At 34.8% G+C, this 23,611-nt stretch overlaps 2 protein-coding genes across 2 annotated transcripts in view; one reads left to right on the forward strand and one right to left on the reverse strand.

Moving 5' to 3' along the window:
- Positions 1–338: 338 nt before the first annotated feature.
- On the forward strand, positions 339–10,460 carry LOC142326947 (uncharacterized). Its single transcript, XM_075369677.1, has 5 exons — positions 339–460; positions 5,304–5,466; positions 6,806–6,946; positions 8,213–8,432; positions 10,213–10,460. Exons 1-5 carry the CDS (start codon positions 339–341, stop codon positions 10,458–10,460), a joined length of 894 nt encoding a protein of 297 aa, XP_075225792.1.
- Positions 10,461–10,584: 124 nt separating this feature from the next.
- LOC142327005 (dynein axonemal intermediate chain 2-like) overlaps positions 10,585–23,611 on the reverse strand; it is a 38,464-nt gene continuing 25,437 nt past the window's right edge. The window contains exons 10-11 of the mRNA XM_075369753.1: positions 14,718–14,900; positions 10,585–10,768 (exon numbers count right to left, since the gene is read on the reverse strand). Coding sequence (XP_075225868.1) covers positions 10,595–10,768; positions 14,718–14,900 — 357 coding nt within the window. The 3' untranslated portion in view covers positions 10,585–10,594. The remainder of the gene's footprint in view (positions 10,769–14,717; positions 14,901–23,611) is intronic.

Consider the following 23,611-nt stretch of genomic DNA (forward strand, 5'->3'; position numbering starts at 1 on the left):
CTTTTAGTGTGGTGATTTTATTTTCATCATGCTTAGTTTTTTTTTTAGGAAATAGATCTTTGAAGTGCAAATAGAGATGAAGGAAATTTTAATTTATCAGAAACTTATTAAGTAGAAAATAATATTTACATAAAAAAAAAATTCTGTTCAATGAACAGTCGTTTTTAAGTGAGTTGCACTCAGTTATTCTGGAATGAGAATTTGTTTTAATGATTATTTTATGCAGTAAACCATTAGAAATTGAAAAGATCAAAATAATATGAGACAAATGATGACTACATATGTGCAAGAAAACCTATACACAATTTTAGAAGACTGATTTTAGGAAGCTGTTTGAAATGGGTACTGAAAGGGAGCAAAAGAGAAAAAAAGAAGATCTTATTGAAATTTGTCCTAGCAGAATAAGATTTAAATTCCTACTTCTTCCTCGTCTACCAATCCACCATCTCCTTCAAACTTTGTGATAGTGATCCATTCTGTTTGTACAAAACCTGCAGAACAAACGGCTGAAGCATGTTTAGGTAGTTGGTAGCCATTATTATTTTTCTCTGCAAAGAAAATATCTTACAAGAAGGTCCTGTAGGAAAAATGTTTCTATAACTGAATCTATCGAAACTTAATGTTCTCAGAAACTGTCTCTATACTCTCAGGTATTATAGTCAACACAATTCAAGCAGCTGTTTATGTAGAAAGTTGCCATCTGTGAAAATGGTTTTTTAGTTTTCATCACCTGTCAATATTGATATTGCCAAAAAATGATTTCCCTAGTACTACAGTTGTTAAATATTATGATTTTTTTTTTTTTAGTAACTATATAATGTACATTAAGATGACTGTATGCTTCTATAGATTACACAGTAATCTATATAAAATGATACAACTCAGTTAGCGGTAAATGATATTTTGAAAAAAACAAAATTGTAGTTGGTGTACATAATTTTTTCAAACTGAAAATTAAAGTGGTATACAAGTGGATTATTGAATAAAAGTGCTTCAGAGGATGATTTCAAATAAATATTTTTTAAATGGTTCTCTTATAATAGCATTGCACAAGTATTTAACAAAACTATATAATTTAATGTAATCATGAAAACATAATAAAAATAATTAGATTTTATATCATGAGACTTATTTTAGGAAGCGATTTGAAATGGTTACTGAAAGGGAGCAAAAGAGAAAAAAAATGAAGATCTTATTGAAATGTGTCCTAGCAGAATAAGATTGTTTAAATTCCTACTTCTTCCTCCTCTACCAATCCACCATATCCTACAAACTGTGTGATAGTGATCCATTATGTTTGTACAAAACCTGCAGAACAAACGGCTGAAGCATGTTTAGGTAGTTGGTAGCCATTATTATTTTTCTCTGCAAAGAAAATGTCTTACAAGAAGGTCCTGTAGGAAAAATGTATCTATAACTGAATCTACCGAAACTTAATGTTCTCAGAAACTGTCTCTATACTCTCAGGTATTATAGTCAAGACAATTCAAGCAGCTGTTTATGTAGAAAGTTGCCATCTGTGAAAATGGTTTTTTAGTTTTCATCACCTGTCTTGCCTAGCATATCAGATGAGTTAAATTTTGTGTCTTGGATGAAGTTTGCATGTGTGTAATTGTAATCTTTTCCACATAACTTAATGTGCAATGGAATTAGGAATATTTAGATTTGTAATGTGGAAAATGACTGGGTGTCTTTGGGCTCCTAATGCGACTGTCAATTACTCTATGTACATCTATCTAAACTTATGCTGAATAGTAACAACAGAGATGGATTCAGTGATCAATAAGAAAAATTGCACTTGTCTTGCACAGTGTTGTCATATGACAATATTGCTGAAATGTATATTGATATTGCCAAAAAATGATTTCCCTAGTATTACAGTTGTTAAATACTATGATTTTTTTTTTTAGTAACTATATAATGTACATTAAGATGACTGTATGCTTCTATAGATTACACAGTAATAGATATAGCTATACTAGTTTCAGCTGTAACTGTGTTACATTATAGAATACAGAATTCTGTTTTTTGCCTTGGCTGCAGATTTAAACAACAAAGAACAACTATCAGATTAACATCATTACTTTATTTTTTTCTGGTGTAAAATAAATTATAATTGTATATAAAAATAGGGTACTGTTTACAGTATTTTTAACATACACACACGCACACACACACCACATACATAGATACATATATATAAAAATATAAAAGTGTGTGTGTGCGTGCATGCGCATGCACAGAAAAAAGTGAGTGTCTCACTCTTTTCTCTATAAAATCACACTATAATTCTTCCATTATAATATTTATATTCAATAGATTTGTTAGTGTAATTTAATCAAAATTGTCTGCAATGTGAGGTTCTTCTAGTACGCTGATGCAGTTTTATCTCATCATTAGTGTTTATTTTTTTCATGATATAACATTGTAATCATCACCATTTCTTTGACTGATAGTTTAATAATATATTTATTCCCACGACCATGTATTAGGTTAGTTCATACTAATTTTTAGGTATTTTTATATTCTTTATTATTAGTTAAAAGTTACGGATTTATTTTAATATTAACAGTAGTTAAATTCACAAATTATGACTTATAGTTTTTCTTGCCTTATTATCTTATTTTCTTGCCTTATTAATAACTGACTTATTTATAAATGACTTATTTTCTTGCCTTATTAATATTTAATAAGGTGTTCTATTTACATCACAATGTTTGTATGACTAAATTAAAATGGAAAGTCGTAAATATGAAATACATGAGATTTTGGACAATGGTTTGTAATAAGTGATATTTTAATTTAAAAATAATTTTAATAATAGAGATTATAAAATTGTCTGCTGCTTGATATGAAAAACATGTCTGCTAGGAAGATGACAGTGGAAGTTATAGTTCTAGAAAAAAGGGTTTAAGTTAAAAATTGTTTTAAAACAATTACATTTCAGTTAAAATATTCAACATGAAAATATATTTTATTTATTAGTTCAGGGGTTTTGAAATTCTATTAGTAATAGTATTAAGTAAATAAAGGATTAAGTTGTAGTATTTACTTTTTTTTCTTTACTCATGATTAATGGCAAGTTATTAAATAATTCACTATATAGTCTTGATCTTGTGTACTTTGTCATCCTCCAGATTCTGGTAACAGTATTGGTTTGTTTTTATGAAGGAAAGTTGTAGATGAATGATGCCTGATTGTATTCAAATTCTGATCTGATTTATGATCTTGAGGATCTTTTCAGCAAGACAAAAGCAATCTCTCTTCAGATGGTAAAAAACAATGGTAGAGGTACTGGGGGATCAATTAGTGTTAGCTTTCTGGGTTCCAGATTACATTTCAATCTTGGTTTGATTTTTTTAATGGTCTGTTTTTCTATTCACCTCATACCTTAATAAAATATGGATTTGAAGCAATTACTAGTTCATAATAATAGTAAAATTAACCATTGCCAGAAGAAATGTTAATTTTAAAGTATAATAAAACCAAGTAGATAAACATAAGAGAAGGAAATATAATGGTGGAAAATAAAGCAGAAATATAAATGCAGCAGAAAGATTCCAGAAATAAGTAAAAAACTTTTTAAAATGTTTTTATGGAATGCAGTATTTTATGGTAGCACAGGGGGGCAGTAATAAATGCTAGAAGAAAAATTTTAACAGGAGAATGTTTAAAAGTAGAAGTTTGATGTAAAAGAGTTAAAACAGAATTACAACATCATTAAGGTATCCAATGTCATTATTTAGTATGTCAATAAATGCATTGAATTTTCAGCAGTGCACTTAAAAAAATTAGCAGCAGTAATTTCTACTAGCTTTTAACATAAAACTTTTGAATGATCCATAACTTTTAAAATAATAAGTTTATTTTGTATGAGACCCATTATCTTTTTAATTTGCTGGTTGGGATATGTTGTTGGAATCATTATCTTCTGATACTGTAATTGCTGCAGGATTTGAGTTTAAAACTTAAGTAAAGTATTTATTAAATAAGGAGTTCATAGTTTACTATTTTCTAGTTTTTAAATATGCATACAAAATTTTTATTTATTAGTTGTAATATACATACAAAAATATATATCTAAAATTCTCAATATCAAACTTTTGGAAATTTTTTGTTTGAAATTACATTGCAAGATAGCGGGGCATCTAGTGAAAGTTTATCAAATACAGTGATATTCAGTAAACTTGTTTATTAATTAATTGGCTCTATGGCTGCTGGCATTTTGTCCTTATTTCACAGCCTTCAAATTCCAGTACAGTATTTCCTGAAGTACTTTTGCAGCATCTGGAACACAACCAGGAGAAACAGTCTAAACCTGCCGGGTTGGTCTAGTGGTGAACACGTCTTTCCAAATAAATGATTTGGAAGTCGAGAGTTCAGGCGTTCAAGTCCTAGTAAAGGCAGTTACTTATATATGGATTTGAGTACTAGATTGTGGATACCGGTGTCTTTGGTGATTGGGATTCAATTAATCACACATCTCAGGAATGGTAGAACTGAGACTGTACAAGACCACAGTTCATTTACACTTGTACATATCATCCTCTGAAGTAATACCTGAACTGTAATTCCCAGATGCTAAACAGGAAAAAAAAAAGGTGAAACAGTCTGGTTGGTAAGGGATGCCATTCACAATCTTACCCAAGATTTTCAGTTATCGCTTCAATTTATAATCATATATTACTTTTATACTTTTTAGCACCATAAATAGCGATTTTTCTTTTTACCATCTTTTTCCCTTTATCGTCTTGAAGATAAGTTGAAAAGTTTTGGCTAATATGGCCAACTTTCTTGTGTACTAGACTAAACTGATTTATCCATTATTTTGGTATCCATTAACTTTGTACACCTCATTGAGTTTACTCTGTTTGGTTAAAGGTGTTGGTTTATTTTTTTAATTTTGTGTTTTTAATATTATTTTAAAATTTTATTTTTCCAAAATTACCTAAATAGTTGGTGCGTGTGAATATGTGTTTTACACACGTAGTTTTCTGTTTTACATTAATGTTGTATAGGTATATTTATGATTTGTAAAGTTAAAAATAAAATCTATTAAAATGAGAAAATATTTTTTTTTTTCAGGACGCACATAAAGGTATGTAAATGTCACTAAAAAGTACTAACATTATTTCATCAAAATATATTTTCTCATTTTATAGATTTTTTTTTACATTAACATTACCTTTATATGCTTCTTGAAAAAAAATACATTGTGCAAACATAACGTAAGGTGTACATTAAAAATTTGCCAATATTCTTTATATTTCTTTTGTCCTTTACTGAATTATTAAATCATTTAGATTGTTAAAATCTATTTGGAATCTTTTACAGGAGATAAAACAGATTGAGTTAGAAGAGAATCTTAATGCTGGTTTAGATGAGGAAATGGAAGTATCTGATGCTGAAGAAGAAACACCACGAAAGAAAACTAAAAAAGAAAATGATAGTGTTGTTTCGCTTAAAGTAAGTATTATGTAGTATAGTATTGTATAAAGTAACTATTGTTTGAAAATTATGGTACAGCTAATGCATGAGGTTAATGAAAAGTAATAGTGACAACAGATTTTTTTAATAATGTTCTTTATTCTAGAGAAATAGGTCCTGTGTATATGTGACTTTACTTACTAGATGCATTCTATCTTTCAAGAGCACAGATCTGTGATAGGCCATACTAACATATCTTAATGGTGTATGTGTGTGTGGGGGTGGGTGTGGGTATGTGTATGTGTATGTGTGTGTATGTGTGATTCTAGATACCATTCTTTATTAATCCCAAATTTAATTATCTGGATGAGTGGATTGGATGAATAAAGAAATTATGCTGCAGTTCCTGCAATATTAATCAGACAGCAAAATCTGGAATGAGTTTATACAAGTAGTATTGCTCTAAAATAGCAGAGGAATACTTCAAAACTATTAAAAAAAAGGAAATAACAGTTTTTAAGCATGTGTAGCAAGATTGCTTCTCTATTTTCATGTTAGTACTACAGAATAACTTTCACACGTTACAAGTATGTATAATAGACATATTTTTAAAAACATTAAAAGAATAATAAAAGCATTTTTTAATTCTTTTAATACGTTTAAGAAAACTTTTATTAATCCTCTTAGTGAATTTAACATAATTTAACTTTTCTTATGAGATCACTTAATCTTCCCAGATGTTTAGGCCTACAATATTTATAACTCTGAACATGGTATTTGACGTGAATACAGTTACTTAAGGAAAACAAAAAAAAAAAGAGTGAAAATGTTCCAGATCAAGAAGAAAGAGTACAATAGGAGAGGAAAATTTATTGTATCATTCAGCAGATTGATGATATTAATATTTACTCTTATTTTTTGCCTTTGAAGATTAGTTAAGATAAACAACAAATCAGTGTGCTCTTGGAAGACTTATTTTTTAGAGCTTACTGTTGAGAATTTATGCATAGTTTAGCCTATTTGTAGATTTACATCTTTCTTAGTTTGTTGTAAGGCTAATATTAAATATTATTCATAAAACACAAACTTTGTTGAAACAAAGAAAGTTTGTTTTCATGTATATTTAGCTTTTAATTGATTTTTAGTATAACTTAGAAGAGTGATGTAACTATATTATACATTTTTAGCAGGATAAGCAGTTTTCTATTTAAGTTTTATTTTATTTGAAAATAAAATATTATTTTGAGAATTTCCTACTGTTACTTCGTGGTTTTGAAAAAATTCTACAAAATCTAAGTTTAGAGTGACTTAATAACTGGAAGTCCTTACTAATAGTAGTCTCTGTTATAAAAGTGTTTAGGAATATGTGTTGTTTCAGGAAGAAAACGACAGTCTTCGATGTCAATTGGAAGCTTATAAGAATGAAGTGGATCTTGTGAGATCTGATCTTAGAGCTGAAATTGATCAAAAAGAAAAACAGTTAAAATTAGTACAACAAACATTACAAGGAATGCAACAGGTGAATAGTGTTTATTTGAGTAATATTTGTGTGGTGTATAGTATTTTTTACTTTGCAATATTGACCATTGGAGTGAACTGTACTTTTTGTTTTTTGCAAATTTTTTTTGTAACTTATCATAAATGTAAAACATTTTTATTTTTAAAAATGTTTTTTAATATCTTTCTTAATAACTTACTTTGCAGCAAAATTGACTAAGTGGGGTTAGAAAGGGTAAGTGCCTGGGCAGTGTTAGGGGCAGGTAAGTTGCAGGTGGCTCTGTTCTGTCAGTGACTATATTTCAGTAGCTAACATGGTTTGGGCCACATTGTGGCTCTGCCATGTGCCTGCATTTTGCAAACAGCCGATCTGTGATCACGATGCAAAGAGCTTTTGGTCTTGGGTTAGGCAGGTGGAGGAACTGGTAGCACACTAAGTGTGCTACCAGTTCTAATGGACATTGGTGGTTCTAGTGGACATGGTCACCCAATTTGAGCATTTGTTTAAACAAAAGGTGTTTAAACATTGCCCTCACACCTTACCAGAACTAAGGGAATGCATTATTGAAGAGGTTAACGCTATACCCCGCAATATGTATGAATGACCTGTACAAAGCTTTAGACATCATCTCCAGCAGTGTGTTGCAGCTAACACTCACTATCTTGGACAATATTTTCAAAACTTAATGGTCATTATGTGGTATGTATTGCTAATTTAGATAATAAAAACATGTTTTCTTTACATACCCCATTATTTTTTTATAACTCCTCATAACTGTTTAATCAGCTGCCGCAACTTGTATTACTGAAGATGTAGAGTTTTTCTAACTAATTATATGGCTCTGACCAGTGCCCCTGTCAACATCAGTGATGTAGTATAATCAATACTAACACTCATATCAATGCAATTATGAAACCCTTTAATTTTTAGTCAAATAATATAGATCTGGTTAATGTTTGTTTGTCAAATTTAGTATGGTTAATTGTGTTATTAAATGTATATAGCTTAGGTGTATTGAAATTAGGTGTACAGTTATACAAAGGTTACTAGGAAAGGTTTACAATATGATGGAATAGATCATCACAGGCAGTTACATGTTAGTGCATGTTTAGTCAGGTTCCAACCTGCACTGTAATTCTATCATTTGCTTTTTAGTTGTGTTATTGAATGTCATCATAGCTGAAAACTGAATACTGGAAATTTTGCTCTACTCTCTTGCACATGTTTTGTATTAATGTTTAGTAATATTTATTTTATTTAATTATAACAAATATATTTTGCTTTTAGCAATTAATTGAATCTAAAAAACGACAAACAGAAGATGAACTTAAAGTTGCAGAATTACAAGCACGACTGGAAAAAGAAAAAGGGTATAAAAAAGAAGAAAAAGTGGATGGTGATGATGATGTGACTTACATGGGTGAAAGTGGAGACATAGGTGATTCATTGTGTAGTCCTTCTGAAAGGATATTGATGTACCTGTCCGAGATAGATGCTAAACTTATAGGTAAACTTTCAATTGTTCATTATGCTAATATTATATATTCATAGTAAAAAGGGCAGGAAATATTTACTAAACTTTACATAAAAACAAACAAATGACAAAAAAACAAATGTTTTTATAGTTTTTCAGATATATTGATAATATGTAATTACTTTTACAGTTTATTATTTTTTAAAGTTATTTATAATGTGGTAGTCATTCATTAATATATCATGTCCAGTTGTAGAAGTTATTGATTGGTGTCTATTACATAATCAACTAATTAATTTTTAACATTGTTAGAAATGAATGTACATAATATTTGAGTGTGTATTAACTAAATAACGTAATTATTTAACTAAACATGCATTTTATGGATATTTTTAACTGTAACATGTTTCGCTGTAATATTACGCAGTCTAGTACTGCATCCAATGGATTTTGCCCCAATATTACGCATTCTGTCATGCCACCAGATTCTACACTCTAGCAACTGCAATTTGTACTAAATTGTTTTTTTCTCTATAATTTTTATTACACAATGAATAATAATAATGTCTGTAAGGAACAAAATGTTTCTAATTCTTTCTATTTTTACACCAGGTGTTTGTGCAATGTGTGAATTGTTTTTTTTAGGTTGTAATTATATTTTTTTTAAGTGTAATACATGCAGTTAAAGTTTAAGAGCACTATCGTCTGTCAGTTAACAAAATAATCCACACAGGGGTTATTAATCATCAACATAAACTGGTTAAAGGATTAATTGAACATGTAATATATAGATAAGTTATTCAGATAATAAAATTTGGATGTGTATTCTGAGCAGGCCAGTAACAAATTATTTTGTTTCTATCATTCTCACCTTAACCACATGATAATAATGTGTAGAATCTTACAAAGATGAACAAGCCATAAATAATTTTTATTAGTTGTAGAAAAGTACTTGATCCATTTAAGTGAGTTAAAGTTATATTTAACTCTATAATTGTTAATAGTACCTTAAAATATTTTGTAATTTTTCATTTTAATATTATAATACATTATTTTTCTGCCAAATCAGATTTCTAATCCTATATTTTCAGTTTGTTTACATGATTTGAAAACTAAGCATTTCCAGATCCTAGTTTGTGATGTCCTGAGATTCATTCAGTTACTTCGTGAAACTTTCAACAAGATCAGCAGGCAAAGGTGGTACTTGATCTTTAATGAAACCCCACAAGAAAAAATGTAGCGGGGTCAAATTTGTGGGGTAAGGGCCATCCAGTTGGACCTTCATGATCAATCCACTGACCTGCGAATAGAGTGTCAAAAAGTTCTTTGTAGTAAGTAAAAGTTCTAGCTGGTAGTGAGGTGGTCCCCACTGCCGTGATGATAGTAATAGCGCTCATTTTATTCATCATCGTGTAACTGAGGAATTAGAAAATTTTGAAGCATGTCCAGATAAACTCCACCATTTATGGTTGCCTCCTGGAAGAAGAATGGGCCATACAGAAGCAATCAAAAATATGCTCCTAAGTTTCATGAGGATTTTCCACACCCCATATTTCAGTAAACAAGTGCCTACACAAATGTCAACACAACAACACAATCACCTTTTTGGTTACTATTGATTATGCCAGTGGTAAATTCCTTGCCAAAGTGCCGGCTTTTTCTTGTGCACATTTTCACATGTTTAATGACACTTTTATAGTTAGTTTTCCTGGTCTGCTACTTTAGGGACAAATTATTATATAACTTAATTGTAATTCTACTGTCAGAGTGTGCTATATCACAAACTTTCAGAATGTTTTCTTGGTTTTTGTAGGCTGGCCAGACTTGGTGAGGGGGTCATTTTCGACTAATTTGCATCCATCATCATGTGCAGGTGTTGATTACATCTGGTCGTATTTACATAAAATGGATTCTACAATAAAGCCAGGTGATGTTGAAATGCTCATGGGTCGATTTCCAACTGTGTTTCAACAACAACTTTATATAACTGTCTGTCATAAAACAACCTTATTAGGACAAAAGGACTTTCATTATTATTTAATGAAAAGTTTAATGAAATGAAACATCTCATTATAGGTAAAACATCTTATTATAATAGTAGGTTATAGGAGAAAAAAAACACTTGATTTTTACACTGTTTTTTATTTAAGGACTTTTTTAAAAGTCTATTTAAAAAGTACTCATTAAAATAGTAATTATTGTTTTGATGTTTCTGATGGTTCCTCTTGCTGAGGTGGTCTTTCTTCCTCAGATGGTTTTTGTGCAATTGCTGGTAGTGGTTGTTGATCAGTTGCATCACCATCATCACCATCAGCATCAGCAGTTTCTACCAAGACATCTTTCAGATCAGATCCACCCTTTATTGTCTCCTGCAGCAGAATATAAGTTTTAATTAGGTTTGTCTCATTTAAAAGTAAGCTCTTGCCAATACGTTACTTTAGAGTTGTGCAACATGCTGTTGCACAACCCTCTTCATTTTTCAGCCACAAAGGCATGAAAAGATTTACTTAATAGGGGCACAATAATTGCTAATGCAGATAATTATATAAGATAATGCAAATAAACAAATAACAATAGTTGTTTGCAAAAACAATAGTTGTTTTGTCAATTGGTAATTTTTCATGTATTTAGATTAAGTTTCATACATCAGGCTGCAGTACAGATGCCCATGGGCATCTCTGCAGGAGATAAGTATGTAAATAAGTATATGTAACTATAAGTATATTTGGCTGCATATGTTGTGTTCATGTGACCTTGTGTGAGCTCACAACATGGAACAGAGAAGCGTGATAAAATTTTGTATTTGACTTATTCTATGATAAAGCAAGCATTGAGCAATGAAGCTGCATCTCTCATACAACATACACATGGTGGAAGCGGTTTAAAGATGGTAGAGATCGTTGAATGATGACATCTGTTTGTCAACAGCTGTTCACGAAAACAACCTCATCAGACATGGTATGTACAGTTCTAACAGAAAAAATGAACCACCAAAAGGTGTGTTTCATTCCTTGACTGAAGAACAAAAACAGGTGTGTCTTTCTTGCACTCAAAGACTTTGTTGAATTGTTGTAACTGGGCATGAAAGCTGGTGCTTCATGTACGATCGAATGAAGTGTCAATCCACTGCTTGGTTGAGTCCTGGAGTCACAAAGACTCGCAAAAGTCAGGCAGCAAGCAAAAATCAAGAGTGAAAACGATGTTGATTGAATTCTTCGACACAAAGGGCTTGATTCATCATGAATTTGTCCCAAGTGGTCAAACTGTGAATTCTATTTGGAAGTAATGAAATGCCTGATACGTCACATTCATTGAATCTGGCCGGAGTACGGGGATCCGAGCAGTTGGACTCTCTTGCACGGCAATGCAATTTTAACACGTTGAAGATGAAAGTCTGCATTTCCAAAGACATTTCAGCAATCTAAAGGGCTTGCACCAAGCAGTTGAAGGCTTGAAGTATTTAATCTCCAGAGTGTATTTAATCTCTACTGGCGCTGTAACAAGTGTATAACTAGAGAATGGTTCTGTGTAGAGGGCATGTGAGTAAATTCGTTAAATCTTTAAATCTATTTCTATTTAATTTCGGAAACTTACTTTGTATACATAAATAAATAATCCATATGATCTTGGACAGATAATAATAATGATTTTGGACAGCTGTAAATAAAATTAAGAGCATTGGCTGTAAAGTGAGCCCAGTATGAAGTAGAAAAGGTGATAGTTGAAAATAAGACAATTGATTGTACAACAGAGCAAAAAAGATTTAAACAGTAAATGACACAAGCCTGCAAAAAATTTGGGTTGTGGAATGTTCTTTAACTTTTGATAATCGATTTGTATGTATTTTTGGTGCTGAATCTGAAAATAACCATCACACCAGCATTTTTCGCAAATTGCAAATTTTAAATCAAAATTTGTAAAATTGTGCACGTTTTTATTTTAATAATAAATTAATATAATGTATTCACTTTTTTGGCTTATACTATGCATTTTTATAGCTAAATACTTGAGCGGTCTGAAGCGGAGGGGAGGGTTTGAAATTATGAGAATTCTGCAGATTCTTTTTGTTGCATTTGTGGTGAGTTAATAGCGTAAAGGCAAAAAAGAAATGTTTCGTACAAGTGTACCGAGAATAGGATCGTTTTGGACTGAGAATAGGTGCTCAAAACAAAACTTGAGCACCCCACTATATTTGCTACACATGTGTTGAAGGACTTCAATGGTGGTCAAAGGATGAACAAGAAGCAATCAGATTGGGAGTTCCAGTGGTGTAGCGGTGTTCACAATTTTACTTTGAAGAGTTTTTTATTAACTCTTCTATTTTTAAAGAATAAAAATCGTGAATCCAAGTATGTGATCTGCTTTATACCCAGACGTACCAGTGCCAATTCATCCAGAAATTTACTTAATAGATGGTTCCACAAGTGATTTCACATCAAGGAGTACTAACCTGGAGATAGATAGCTGTACACCATAGCTTTATTTACAGTCTGAATTAAACGATTTGGTTTGAGACTTACATCTGAGCAAAGAAAATTCAGAATTGTTTGGTTCAAGGATTAAAGAGAAGAACCCGCTAGCAGCTGGCACCTCATTTTCCTGGTTCAGATACAGAGAAAAGGATTTTCTTCCATATTTTTTAGAAGGAGAATTAGTCTTTAACATTCAAGTTAACATTCTTTACAAAAGTACCGATTGGCATAGATTCGTCCTAAATGGTGATCTCAAAATAATATTGATACACAAAGTTTCCTTGTTTTTTGTGTGACTGGTATAATCATTGGATAAGGAAAGATTGGTCAAAAGGAGCTTGATTAGAACCTGGAACCACAAATGTGCTCCAAAAGCTGTCACAGATTCGAATAAAGTTCTCTTTCTACCTCTGCATATCAAGTTAGATTTGTCAAAGCCTTACCAAAAGAAGGTAAATGTTTTTTTGGAAGTCTGGAAGACATATCTGTGACTTCCAGTCTTATCAACCAACAAACTAAAAGAAGAGGCATGACGTACCTATCAAAAATTAATTTATTAAATAAATAAAAATAAATCTACTATAATCCACTAAATAAATCCATTATTATAGATGAATTGAGGGCGAGGATCAATGACTTCCATGCCCTCCTCTTCAGACCATTGAACTGTTTAGCTATGAGAATGCATAGAATAAGCCTAAAACATGAATATATTATATTCATTTATTATAAAATCTATTTTATTGTATCACATTTTTGCAAGTTTTCAACTTTAAAAATTTTGAAATTTGAATTAACTAATAATTTGGAATTACAAAATATGTAACAATAGAATTATGATTATTTTGTTTAATATATGGTTATTGTAGTAGTATTAATAAATACTACACTTGGTGTGAAAATTATGTTCTCTGTAGAGATGCATATTCTGACCTATGGAATGGTTTTGCGATGGAATTAAGATGCCTCTATATTATTGCAATTATATGACACTTGTCATTATAAAGGTTTAATTATATATATAGGTGTATTAAGGTATTATTATACAGGTTTAGATATAGGTAATACCAAAAGTAAGAGCTGATTGCTATTAAGCAATTGGTTTAATTTATTGTACATGTACATTAGGTTTGTTATCAATAATTTTATTACCAATCTGTTGTTTGCTTTCCAATGAATATTGATGACAGCAGCCTCTTCAGTAGATCTAACTTGATTTCTCAATGCTATAGGTGTAACAAATGTGTACTTATTATTCATTTCAGGTTTGTCCAATAATTACTTAACCATTAGGCTTGTCAGCAACCTGACAAATAACAGATTATCCTGGTCTATCTACAGACAGCCCCTTCACCAATTAGATACAACTGGGGCTTTTCAGGAATCCTCAGCATGGAAAACTTAATAGTTGATAGTCAGATCTGCATCCATAAAACTTATAATGGGGAAGAAGGAGTGAAGGATAAGGAAAAGGGAATGAATGGTGAAAATGATGATCAATTAGGGCAGTTTACAGTCTTCTCCAGAACCCTTTATTTATATATGGCTCTACTAATGATGAATCAAAACTGTATATGTAATATTATTTAAGTTCACTGAAAGGAAATTCAGTGAAAATTGAAAAAACTCTGTCTAAAAAATATCAGTTCCTTTTTGTGCATTTAAGAGGAGACACGTTTTGTTGTGAACAAAGAACGTACCTTTATGACTTGGGTAACTGCAGCTGCAGTAGCACGTTAACAAGTGTTAAAGGAAAAAGGTATCTCAAATATGTTTCTGTTTTAACTGACAAATCTGTAATTATATAAATGAAAAATACTTCTTAAAATATATTTTCATTATATACCTTCCCCAACAAATCATTGAAGTCCTTTTCAGCAGCTTCCAACATTAGTTCAGCTGCAGACATAACTGGTACTGGTTTTGGTCCTACTTCTTTTTGTTCACTTATTCTCACTTTAACCTTTAATCTTACTTCTCTCATCTTGCCTTCTATTATCTTCTCTCTTCGACTCTCTCTCTCAAACATCTGAAATGTTATAATTTTTTTTTTTTTTAGCAATATGTTTAATTTTCTTGAAGCATCAGGGAAAACCACAGAAAGCTTTGTTGATCAGATTATCAATACAATAAACAGAGAAAAATTATTATTGTTCATAATAATAAACATAAAATAACAGCAAGCTGGGAAATTTGCAACTTTAAAGACATTACAAATATTTAATTATGTATTTATAAATAATTATGCAAAATATTTATTTAATTAGTATTATTAAAAACTTATTAACAGTAATATTTGTATAATAAAAGAGAAGCTTTTTAATTTATCTATACTATTATACATACAGGAAGGGGGTTTTTTGTTCGGCATAAAACAAAAAAACAACCTAATCAATTGCAACCAAATTTTTCCCATATTTCTTAGCATGACTGAGAAGGCTTGTAGATATATTTCATCTCAAAAAAACATTAAAAACAACAATAAAAAATATGTGTTAACGATAATGCTTTACTTTCCAATAATGTTGACTCTCCACTAGGCAGAGGATATGTTGTGCTCAACAACTTTTTACGGTAGTGTAAGAGTTGGTAGTGTATTGGCTCTCTGCTAGGTGGCAGACATGTGGTCGTGGAACCTAATCAGCGGCTGGTTAACTCAGGCCACTGGTATGTTGACCAGGATGGCAATGCTGCTATACGGAATGTCACTGGCAGGTTTGCAGTCACGAAGGTAGTTAGAGGTAGAGGGTTCGTGGCTGTAGACATTCATCAACTCACGGTGATCAATGGGTAAATCTCTCCCAACTGCGGAATGGATCGACATGAAGAATTCATCGGTAACCTGGAGGGATGCATACGGAGGGTTGGGTTCCTGGTACTTTTGACCGGGGACTTCAACTCCGAATGCACTGAACTCGGAGGGTGCCGGTCCACGCGGAGAGGCTACACCCTAGCTACAATGCTTGGGGTCGCGGGACTGCTGGTCATGAACACGCCTAGGGTGCCTACATACGACGCAAGGGGTGATGGATCGGTGTTGGATCTGACAGCGGCCTCGGATAGGGTGGCAAGAAGGATAGTGGGCTGGCAGGTAGTAGAAGATGATTTTGCCAGCGACCACAAAGCCATAATTTTTGAAATACAAGGAGGCGGAAGGGGTCTAGCGGAACCGGACCCTATCTGGAAGCCGTCGGAACAGCAGGCCGCGACGGTAGCGGATAGGACGGCACCAGAGGTGGCTCGTAGGCGTGTTCACACCCCCGAGGAATTCATGGCCATCCTACAAGGGGAATGTGTGAAACAGCGGCCACAGCCTGGGAGACGCGTAAAGAATGTTTATTGGTGGAACAGGGACATTGCAAGACTGCGTGGTGAAGCCAAAACAGCAAGGCGGAGGATGCAGCGCGCACGACGAAGGGACTCTGAGCGCCTACAGGAGGAAACGGAGGTGTTCCACGCGGCACGAGGAAGTCTTTGCAGAGCCATTAAGGCTGCCAAACAAGAGGCGTGGCAACACCTCGTGGAAGACCTGGAGCAAGATCCGTGGGGCAGGGCCTACCAGATCGTCACCAAGAAGTTTGGTAGGCGCCTGACCCCATTGACAAGGGAACAGTCTCTCACAGCGATAACGGAGCTCTTCCACGTCGAAGAGGAGGAATGGGAACCGATAGCTGGTGATCAACAAAGGCGCTTCACTGTAGAAGAACTACAGTGGGCATCCAAGAAGATGAGCCTGCGGAAGAGCCCGGGCCCAGATAACATCCCTGGGTCCATCGTGAAGGTGTTGGTGGATAGGCACCCGTGGACAGTGTTCAATGGGGCATTGTCCACGGGGAGTTTTCCCGGCTGTTGGAAGGAGGCCAGGTTGGTCCTCCTCCCGAAACCGGGAGCCGATCCTGCCTCATCCTGGAAACCAGGAAATACCGGCCGATCTGCCTCATCAATACGATGGGAAAGCTGTATGAGAGACTGAGAGAGCTGGCTGAAAGACTGCGGTCGGAGATTGAGGCGGGCGGAGGTCTTTCCCCAGACCAGTACGGCTTCGTTCGGGGAAGATCAACCGTCGACGCCGTCCGACGGGTGCTAGAGTGGGCCAGAGTCCAGTCGGTAGGCACGTGGCGACGAAGGAAGATCCCATTGATCATTCTCCTAGACATCAGGAATGCATTTAACAGCGTGCCATGGGGAGTGATCATGGGAATAGTCCGGAAGAGAGGGATCAGCGGCTACTTGCTCGCCGTAATAAATGACTACCTGCATGAGAGATCTCTGCGGGTACGCACAGAGGAAGGAGAAGATGACTTCAACATGTTTGGAGGCGTTCCGCAGGGGTCGGTGCTTGGGCCTCTTCTTTGGAACATCGCGTACGACGGCCTTCTGAGGGAAGAACTCCCGGAAGGATGCCAGTCGGTCGCGTACGCAGATGACCTCGCGCTGATGGTGTCGGGACGAACGGAGGAGGAGGTAGAAGATAAGGCAAACTTGGCGGTGGCAGTCGTCAGCAGATGGCTGGGGGAGAGAGGACTACGACTGGCACCGCACAAGACGGCGGCTGTCCCGATCACCGGCAGAAGAAGACTGAGGGGAATGTCCTTCATGATGGACGACGTACGGGTCCACACGTCCGGTTGCGCTAAGTACCTGGGCGTGTGGATTGACAAGAATGGGCTGTCTAACACCCACCTCAGAGAAATCACGAAGAGGGCCGAGCAGATACAAGACGCTCTACAAAAACTAATGGGCAACAAGGGCGGACCACGGGCGAGCAAGCGACGGCTGATCCTTTCAGTGGTTTCCTCCGTTTTGCTGTACGCGGTCCCGGCCTGGAAGGACGCACTTTCGAGAAAGAAGAACGGCTACGGCTGGGGCATGGACCAGGAGACTGATCCCGGACTTGGGACCGTGGGTCAGGCGGAGGCACGGGGAGGTAGATTACTTCCTCACGCAGTTCCTGTCTGGACACGGGGAGTTCGGGGTCTACCTACATCGGTTCAAGAGAAGACGGACACGGAGGTGCTTCTACTGCGGCCAGGATGACACGCCGGAGCACACCTTTTACGAGTGCGAAAGGTGGGCTGTGGTCCGGCGTAGGCGTGGCACAGATGGCCTCACTCCAGAAACAACTGTAGCTCACATGCTGAAAGGGAAGAGAGAATGGGAGACGGTACAGAGCATGGTGGCTGAAGACGAAGGAGGAACATGGAAGAGAGTTGGGAGAAGACTTCTAGGCGCGGGTAAGCAGGAATGTCCCTAGCGAGTATACTGTGTGTTTCTTCTATTATATATTTTATTTTTGTGTTGTATCGTATTGTGAATTCATTGTCTCCATTGTCACTGTGGTTGGTACTCTTCGGCCAACTCGAGATGACAAGCACGATCGCTTCACCGTGTGCAGGAGGGCCACGGCTAGAGGTGACATCGCCGAAGAGACAACATGAAGTGTGGGTTTCATTTATTATGTATTTTCCTTGTTTTGTATGACTGTGGTATTATTTTATTTTATCGATTGTGTTTCCGTTCCTGCTAACGGCTACGATGGCACTCACAGCGAACGTGCCCGCGTTTGCAGAAGGAGGAATAAGTTCAGACACCAACGTGATGGACTGCAACTGAAGGGAGGGTTCTTCGCTATTGTCCTGATTGTGTTTTATTTTATCTTATTTTATTGAGTTGTTTTGTGTTTTGCTGCTGGTTGAGGAATGCAATCGCAGCCAACGTGATAGTGGTGGCTGACTTCGACGAGAGCTGCCGCAGCAGCGGGAAGTTACTGTGTTTACCGAATTTTATTTTATTGTAGTGTGTATTTCATTTCTTTTGTTTATGTTTTTGTGTTTATATTGCTGGCGGGATGGCATACACGATCACTGCGACCGTGTGTAGGAAGGCCACGACCAGCGGTGACGAAGCCGAAGAATGAGACGGATGGGAAGAGTAGACTTTTATTAATTATGTATTCTGTATGGGTGTGTTACTAGGCTTAACTGCGTTTTCCTGATGGCGGCTAAGTGGTGGTGTCAGTGAGAGTGAGTGTGTTTTATTACTTGTGTTGTGTCCTGCGGATGGGTGTGAAAAAAAAAATAATAAAAAATACAGGGGGCGAATCGTAGTCGCCGTGCAGGGCCAGGGAGGTAGCCTGGATGCATAGGACGCTTTGGCTCCTTCATATGCAAGAATGAAGGTCAGTTGGGGTGCTCCGATGATGCATTTGGGACCCTCAAGTGTGAGAGGGGGGATAGGGGGACGCGGCGGTTTGCTGGCTTCGCGCAAGGCGTAGCCGGCAACCTAATGTAGGGACGGGAAGGGTAGCCTCTCAGTGGAGGGATGTAGTGGTCGTCCAGAAGTGAGGGCTACTGCATCTTGATAAAACTGAGAGGACCCCGATGGGACGCCAAAGAAAAGGCAAGACAGGGGGGCAGTCGACTGCCACACGACACTCCGACATTCCTGCGCATAGCCTAACGGCGGAGGCCGGGATGTTTTAAAAAAAAAATAAAAAAAAAAATAGGTGGCAGACATGTTGCTGTTCTACATTCAGTCTACTTAATAACGAGAGCGTAAGCTGCCGATAGTTGTTAATTATTGAATAATAGACAATTTTAATTTGTTTCTTTGATATAATTATAGTAGTTAGGTTAATGCAGTAGTTCAATTAAATCTGTAAATTAATTGAAAACGAACTGCTTCTAGCGGGAGAGAGCATAAAGTAAAGCTTTGCTTTTAGCATGGAGGGAGCTGTGTGTGTGTGTGTGTGTGTGTGTGTACAGTTACCCGGCGCACCACCATTGGTTTGCTCTGCACCAATAGCAGCTAAAATAAAAATGTGAGCACATATGACAAACAAACAAACCCATGCACCATCATTTTTATAGAGATTTTGGCGGTGTTCGGCAATAAATAAAAATTAGCAATTTTGAGTACTTTTTCTAAAATCATGTTGAAACGGAAGAAATGTAATATTGATAGAAAATTAACAGATGCGAGGTGAATGTCTACATCGCATTTACATGAGACTATGAAAGAGCATGAGGATTTATTTTATGATGCTATACAATACAGGAAAGCCACTATAAAGTTCGGATCTGCTTTTGAATACGATCCTCATTTGGATTATATTAATAGCAAAGATTTACAAATTGGTACAATGATTAAAATATACAGTCACTGTTTTGCAAAAAAGTGGAAAGATAATCACCTGGCATGAGTTGTTCTGGTGGGAAATTCCTACACTTAATGAGCTACCAATCAATCAACAGCTTAGTTTCAGGATCTCATCCATTGTCAAAACAATTTCTCAATAATTTTGGAAAATACAACACCTTATTTCAAATGACTTCTTTCAGTGCTAAACAAATTGTAGAAAGGAATTTTATGCCTATGTTTAAAATTCAAGGTGAAATTTACAATCTCATAGAAAGTTTATTGCCAGCACCTGATGTCAATTGCCAACATTTACTTTCTTTCTGATGCTGATCAAACTTCTCTAATATTATTCCAAATTTGAAGAAGGAACTAACAATAGCATTCCAGCAAACTTGCTGGAACATAATAATTTGATCAGAGAGTTTAAATGCAATATTGACGACACACCTTTGGATAATGCGGAAGATTTAAAATTAATAATTCATGCTGATCGTGTACCTGTTAGTCAGCATAGGGGTCACTATAATGCTCCAACTACTAATGAAGTTGCTGTTTTACTAGTTGATGAAGATAAAGGACCTACAGATATAATCTTATGTTGTGAAGATTGTTAAGATAATCTTAAGGGTGAAGATTAGTTAGTATCTAACTAATCTGCTTAATAATAATGAACAAAAGAAATGTTTTCTGCATGCAGAAAATTTATTGCAATGCAGTTCGGGATAACATTGACAATTTTTTACATTATTACAAAAACTTACTTAATCAATATTGTGTTGACATGATAGTCAAAATCATCACTGAAAGATTAGCCTTTATTTGTAATATCAAAAAAAAAATTACGTGCTGATGATTACATTCAACTTCAAGATACTATACAATAAGACACCAATGTTAATGCTAACATGATCAAAATGTTATACTTTCTTCATCTTTCACTAGTTCACCCACGGTATATGTATGAGAAATCTCAAGATGCTATGCTACGACATGCATGCGTAAACATGGTGTCCAGATTTATTTATCACTTTTATGTGCAATTCTGTATGGCCAGAAATAAAAATCAAACTATTCAGTGGTAAAAAATCTATTGATAGACACGATATTATATCCAGAGTTTTCCATTTTAAAATGAAAATCTCCTAAACCTTATTAACAGAAAAGAAATATTTGGTTTGGTCAACTGCTTTGTGCTAAGTGTTGAGTGGCAAAGACGAGGCTTAACTCATTGTCACATTGGTATGGTTAGAAACTAAAATATCACCTGACTAAATTGATCTTATCATCTGCTGAACTCCACGATAAAAATGTTGACCGATTATTATACGACATTGTTTGTCAACATAAGTGTCACGGACCATGTGGTGATATAAATAGGTCATCAACGTGTATGATAAATGGAAAATGTTCAAAAACCTATCCTCAAAATGTTGAATTTTGCAACTCTGTGCAAGCAGTTCGATGTATCTGCCAATATATTACCAAAGGTTCAGATCAAGCAACTTTTTCAGTTGAAAATGAAAGAGATAAATTGAATCAATTCATTATTGATATATGTACATCTGAGGCTGATTGGTGATTTTTTGACTTTCCAATACATCACATTATCCCACTATTGTTCACTTAGCAAACTATCAATGTATTTATTTTACTGAAAAAATCTCCAGAGTCCTTGAAAGTCCTCAGAAGACCATTCTTGCATTTTTGTGCTTTGTCAATCTGACTTATTTTCAGAAGAAAGCGTGGTACTGACATTGAAGGATTTCCTGGAATCAAAAAGGATGCTGCTCTGGGTAGAGTATATACTGTTCATCTTAAACCATAGTGAATACTTTCATCTGCATATGTTATTGCATAATGTTAAAGGACCTGTATCTTTTGATTAATTGAAAACTGTTGATGGTGTGCTACACCAAACATATAAAGCTGCTTGTGCTGCACTTGACGTATTGGAAAATACAAATTACTGGAAAGACACGCTTGCTGATCCTTCAATCTGTCAATCTTTGCTTAAATTGAGAGAAATACTTGCAATTGTATTAGTTTTTTGTAATCCTGCCCAGTCGACCATATTGTGGGAAATGTTCCAAAAAGATTTTTGTAAAGATATTTTATATTAAATCTGACATCAAACCAATAATACTGAGATTACAATTTCAGATAAAATATTGAATAGAGGTCTCGCTGAGCTTCATTGTTGTTATACTTATGTGATTTCAGTTTAGAAACACAAACACATGATAATCTAGAAGCTATTAATGCTTATGATACAATGTTAAGACTTTCTTTCGACGTTGATGAACAGGAAGAATTTGTAAGTATTAATCCTCCTAAATTAGTACCAGAACAAACTCAGGTGTTTGATGGTATAAATGACAGTATTGCTAGCAACAACCCAAAGATCATTTTCTGTAGTTAATCCTAGAAGCACTGGGAAAACTTTCTTAATCAATCTGTTTCAAGTTTGCCAACTAAAAACGTTGCAATCAGTGTAGCATCATGAGGAATAGTTACTAGACTTATAAATGATGGGAGCATGTTCCACTTTTAAGTTACCATTAAATGTTGCATAAGGGCAAAAATGTGTTGGTTCTGTTTGTAACAATGGTCCACTTGCACAAATTTTGTAATATTCTAAACTTATAGTGTGGGATGAATGCACAATGGGTCATTGAGTTCATATTGAAGCCATTGATCGAACCCTTTGAGATATTAGATCATGTGGTAAATTAATGGGTGGTACCTTTCATGTTTGCTGAGACTTTCAGCAAACATTGCCTGTCATCGCGAGAGGAAGTAGGGCTGATGTTGATCAGGCATGCCTTAAATCATCACCCTTATGGAAATTTGTCCTCACTATTAACTTAAGAACTAATATGAGAGTTCATCTTGAGGGTGGCAATGCAAACTTTCCCTTAAAACTACTAAACATTGGAAATGGGACTCTTCCTCACAATGATAGTTACACTTCTGTTGATGAGAACATTGGTACCTTTGTACATACAATGGATGATCTCATTTCCAATATTTATTCAGAAATTAGTAAGCTGTTACAAAAACCATACGAGTGTATGAGTGCCTTTGCGAAAATATTTCTGCATTTAAAATTAATAGTATGATTTTAGAAAAAGTTGAAGGGCAAAGCAAGGAATGTCGATCTGTAGATTCTGTAATCAATACTAAAGATGCAGTCCACTATCTTCCAGAATATTTGAATTCTCCGAATCCTGCAAGTTTTCCAGCTTCGGACTTTCCAGAACATGTAATTTGGAATGTCAATAGATTCTGCTACCAGAAAATCAAAACGCTGTAAAATATAATATAATATAATATACCCTGCAGTTCTATCAATTTAATAGTGTTAGAAAATGGGTTGGCTACATTATAATCAAATACACTTTCTTCTTACGATGTTAAGTGCATGCTAAAAAAATCCATTTTGAAATTCTGAGTTTAATGGGTTAAAATGGAGTAACAATGAAATTGTTTTTTTTTTTGTTTATTTCTCAGTAACAGGACATAGATATCAACTTAATTATTTTGTGTGTAATCTTAATATGAATATCTAAAAATTGATTTGTACATTTTTGAAATTCAAAA

The sequence above is a fragment of the Lycorma delicatula genome, chromosome 6 (genome assembly GCF_047948215.1).
Source record: "Lycorma delicatula isolate Av1 chromosome 6, ASM4794821v1, whole genome shotgun sequence".
NCBI classification, from domain to species: domain Eukaryota; kingdom Metazoa; phylum Arthropoda; class Insecta; order Hemiptera; family Fulgoridae; genus Lycorma; species Lycorma delicatula.

Coding starts and splice junctions, on each gene's coding strand:
- LOC142326947 (XM_075369677.1), top strand. CDS start 339: ATGGGTACTGAAAGGGAGCAAAAGAGAAAAAAAGAAGATCTTATTGAA. Junction 461..5,303: donor CACCATCTCCTTCAAACTTT/GTGATAGTGATC, acceptor TAAATCATTTAG/ATTGTTAAAATCTATTTGGA. Junction 8,433..10,212: donor GATAGATGCTAAACTTATAG/GTAAACTTTCAA, acceptor TGGTTTTTGTAG/GCTGGCCAGACTTGGTGAGG.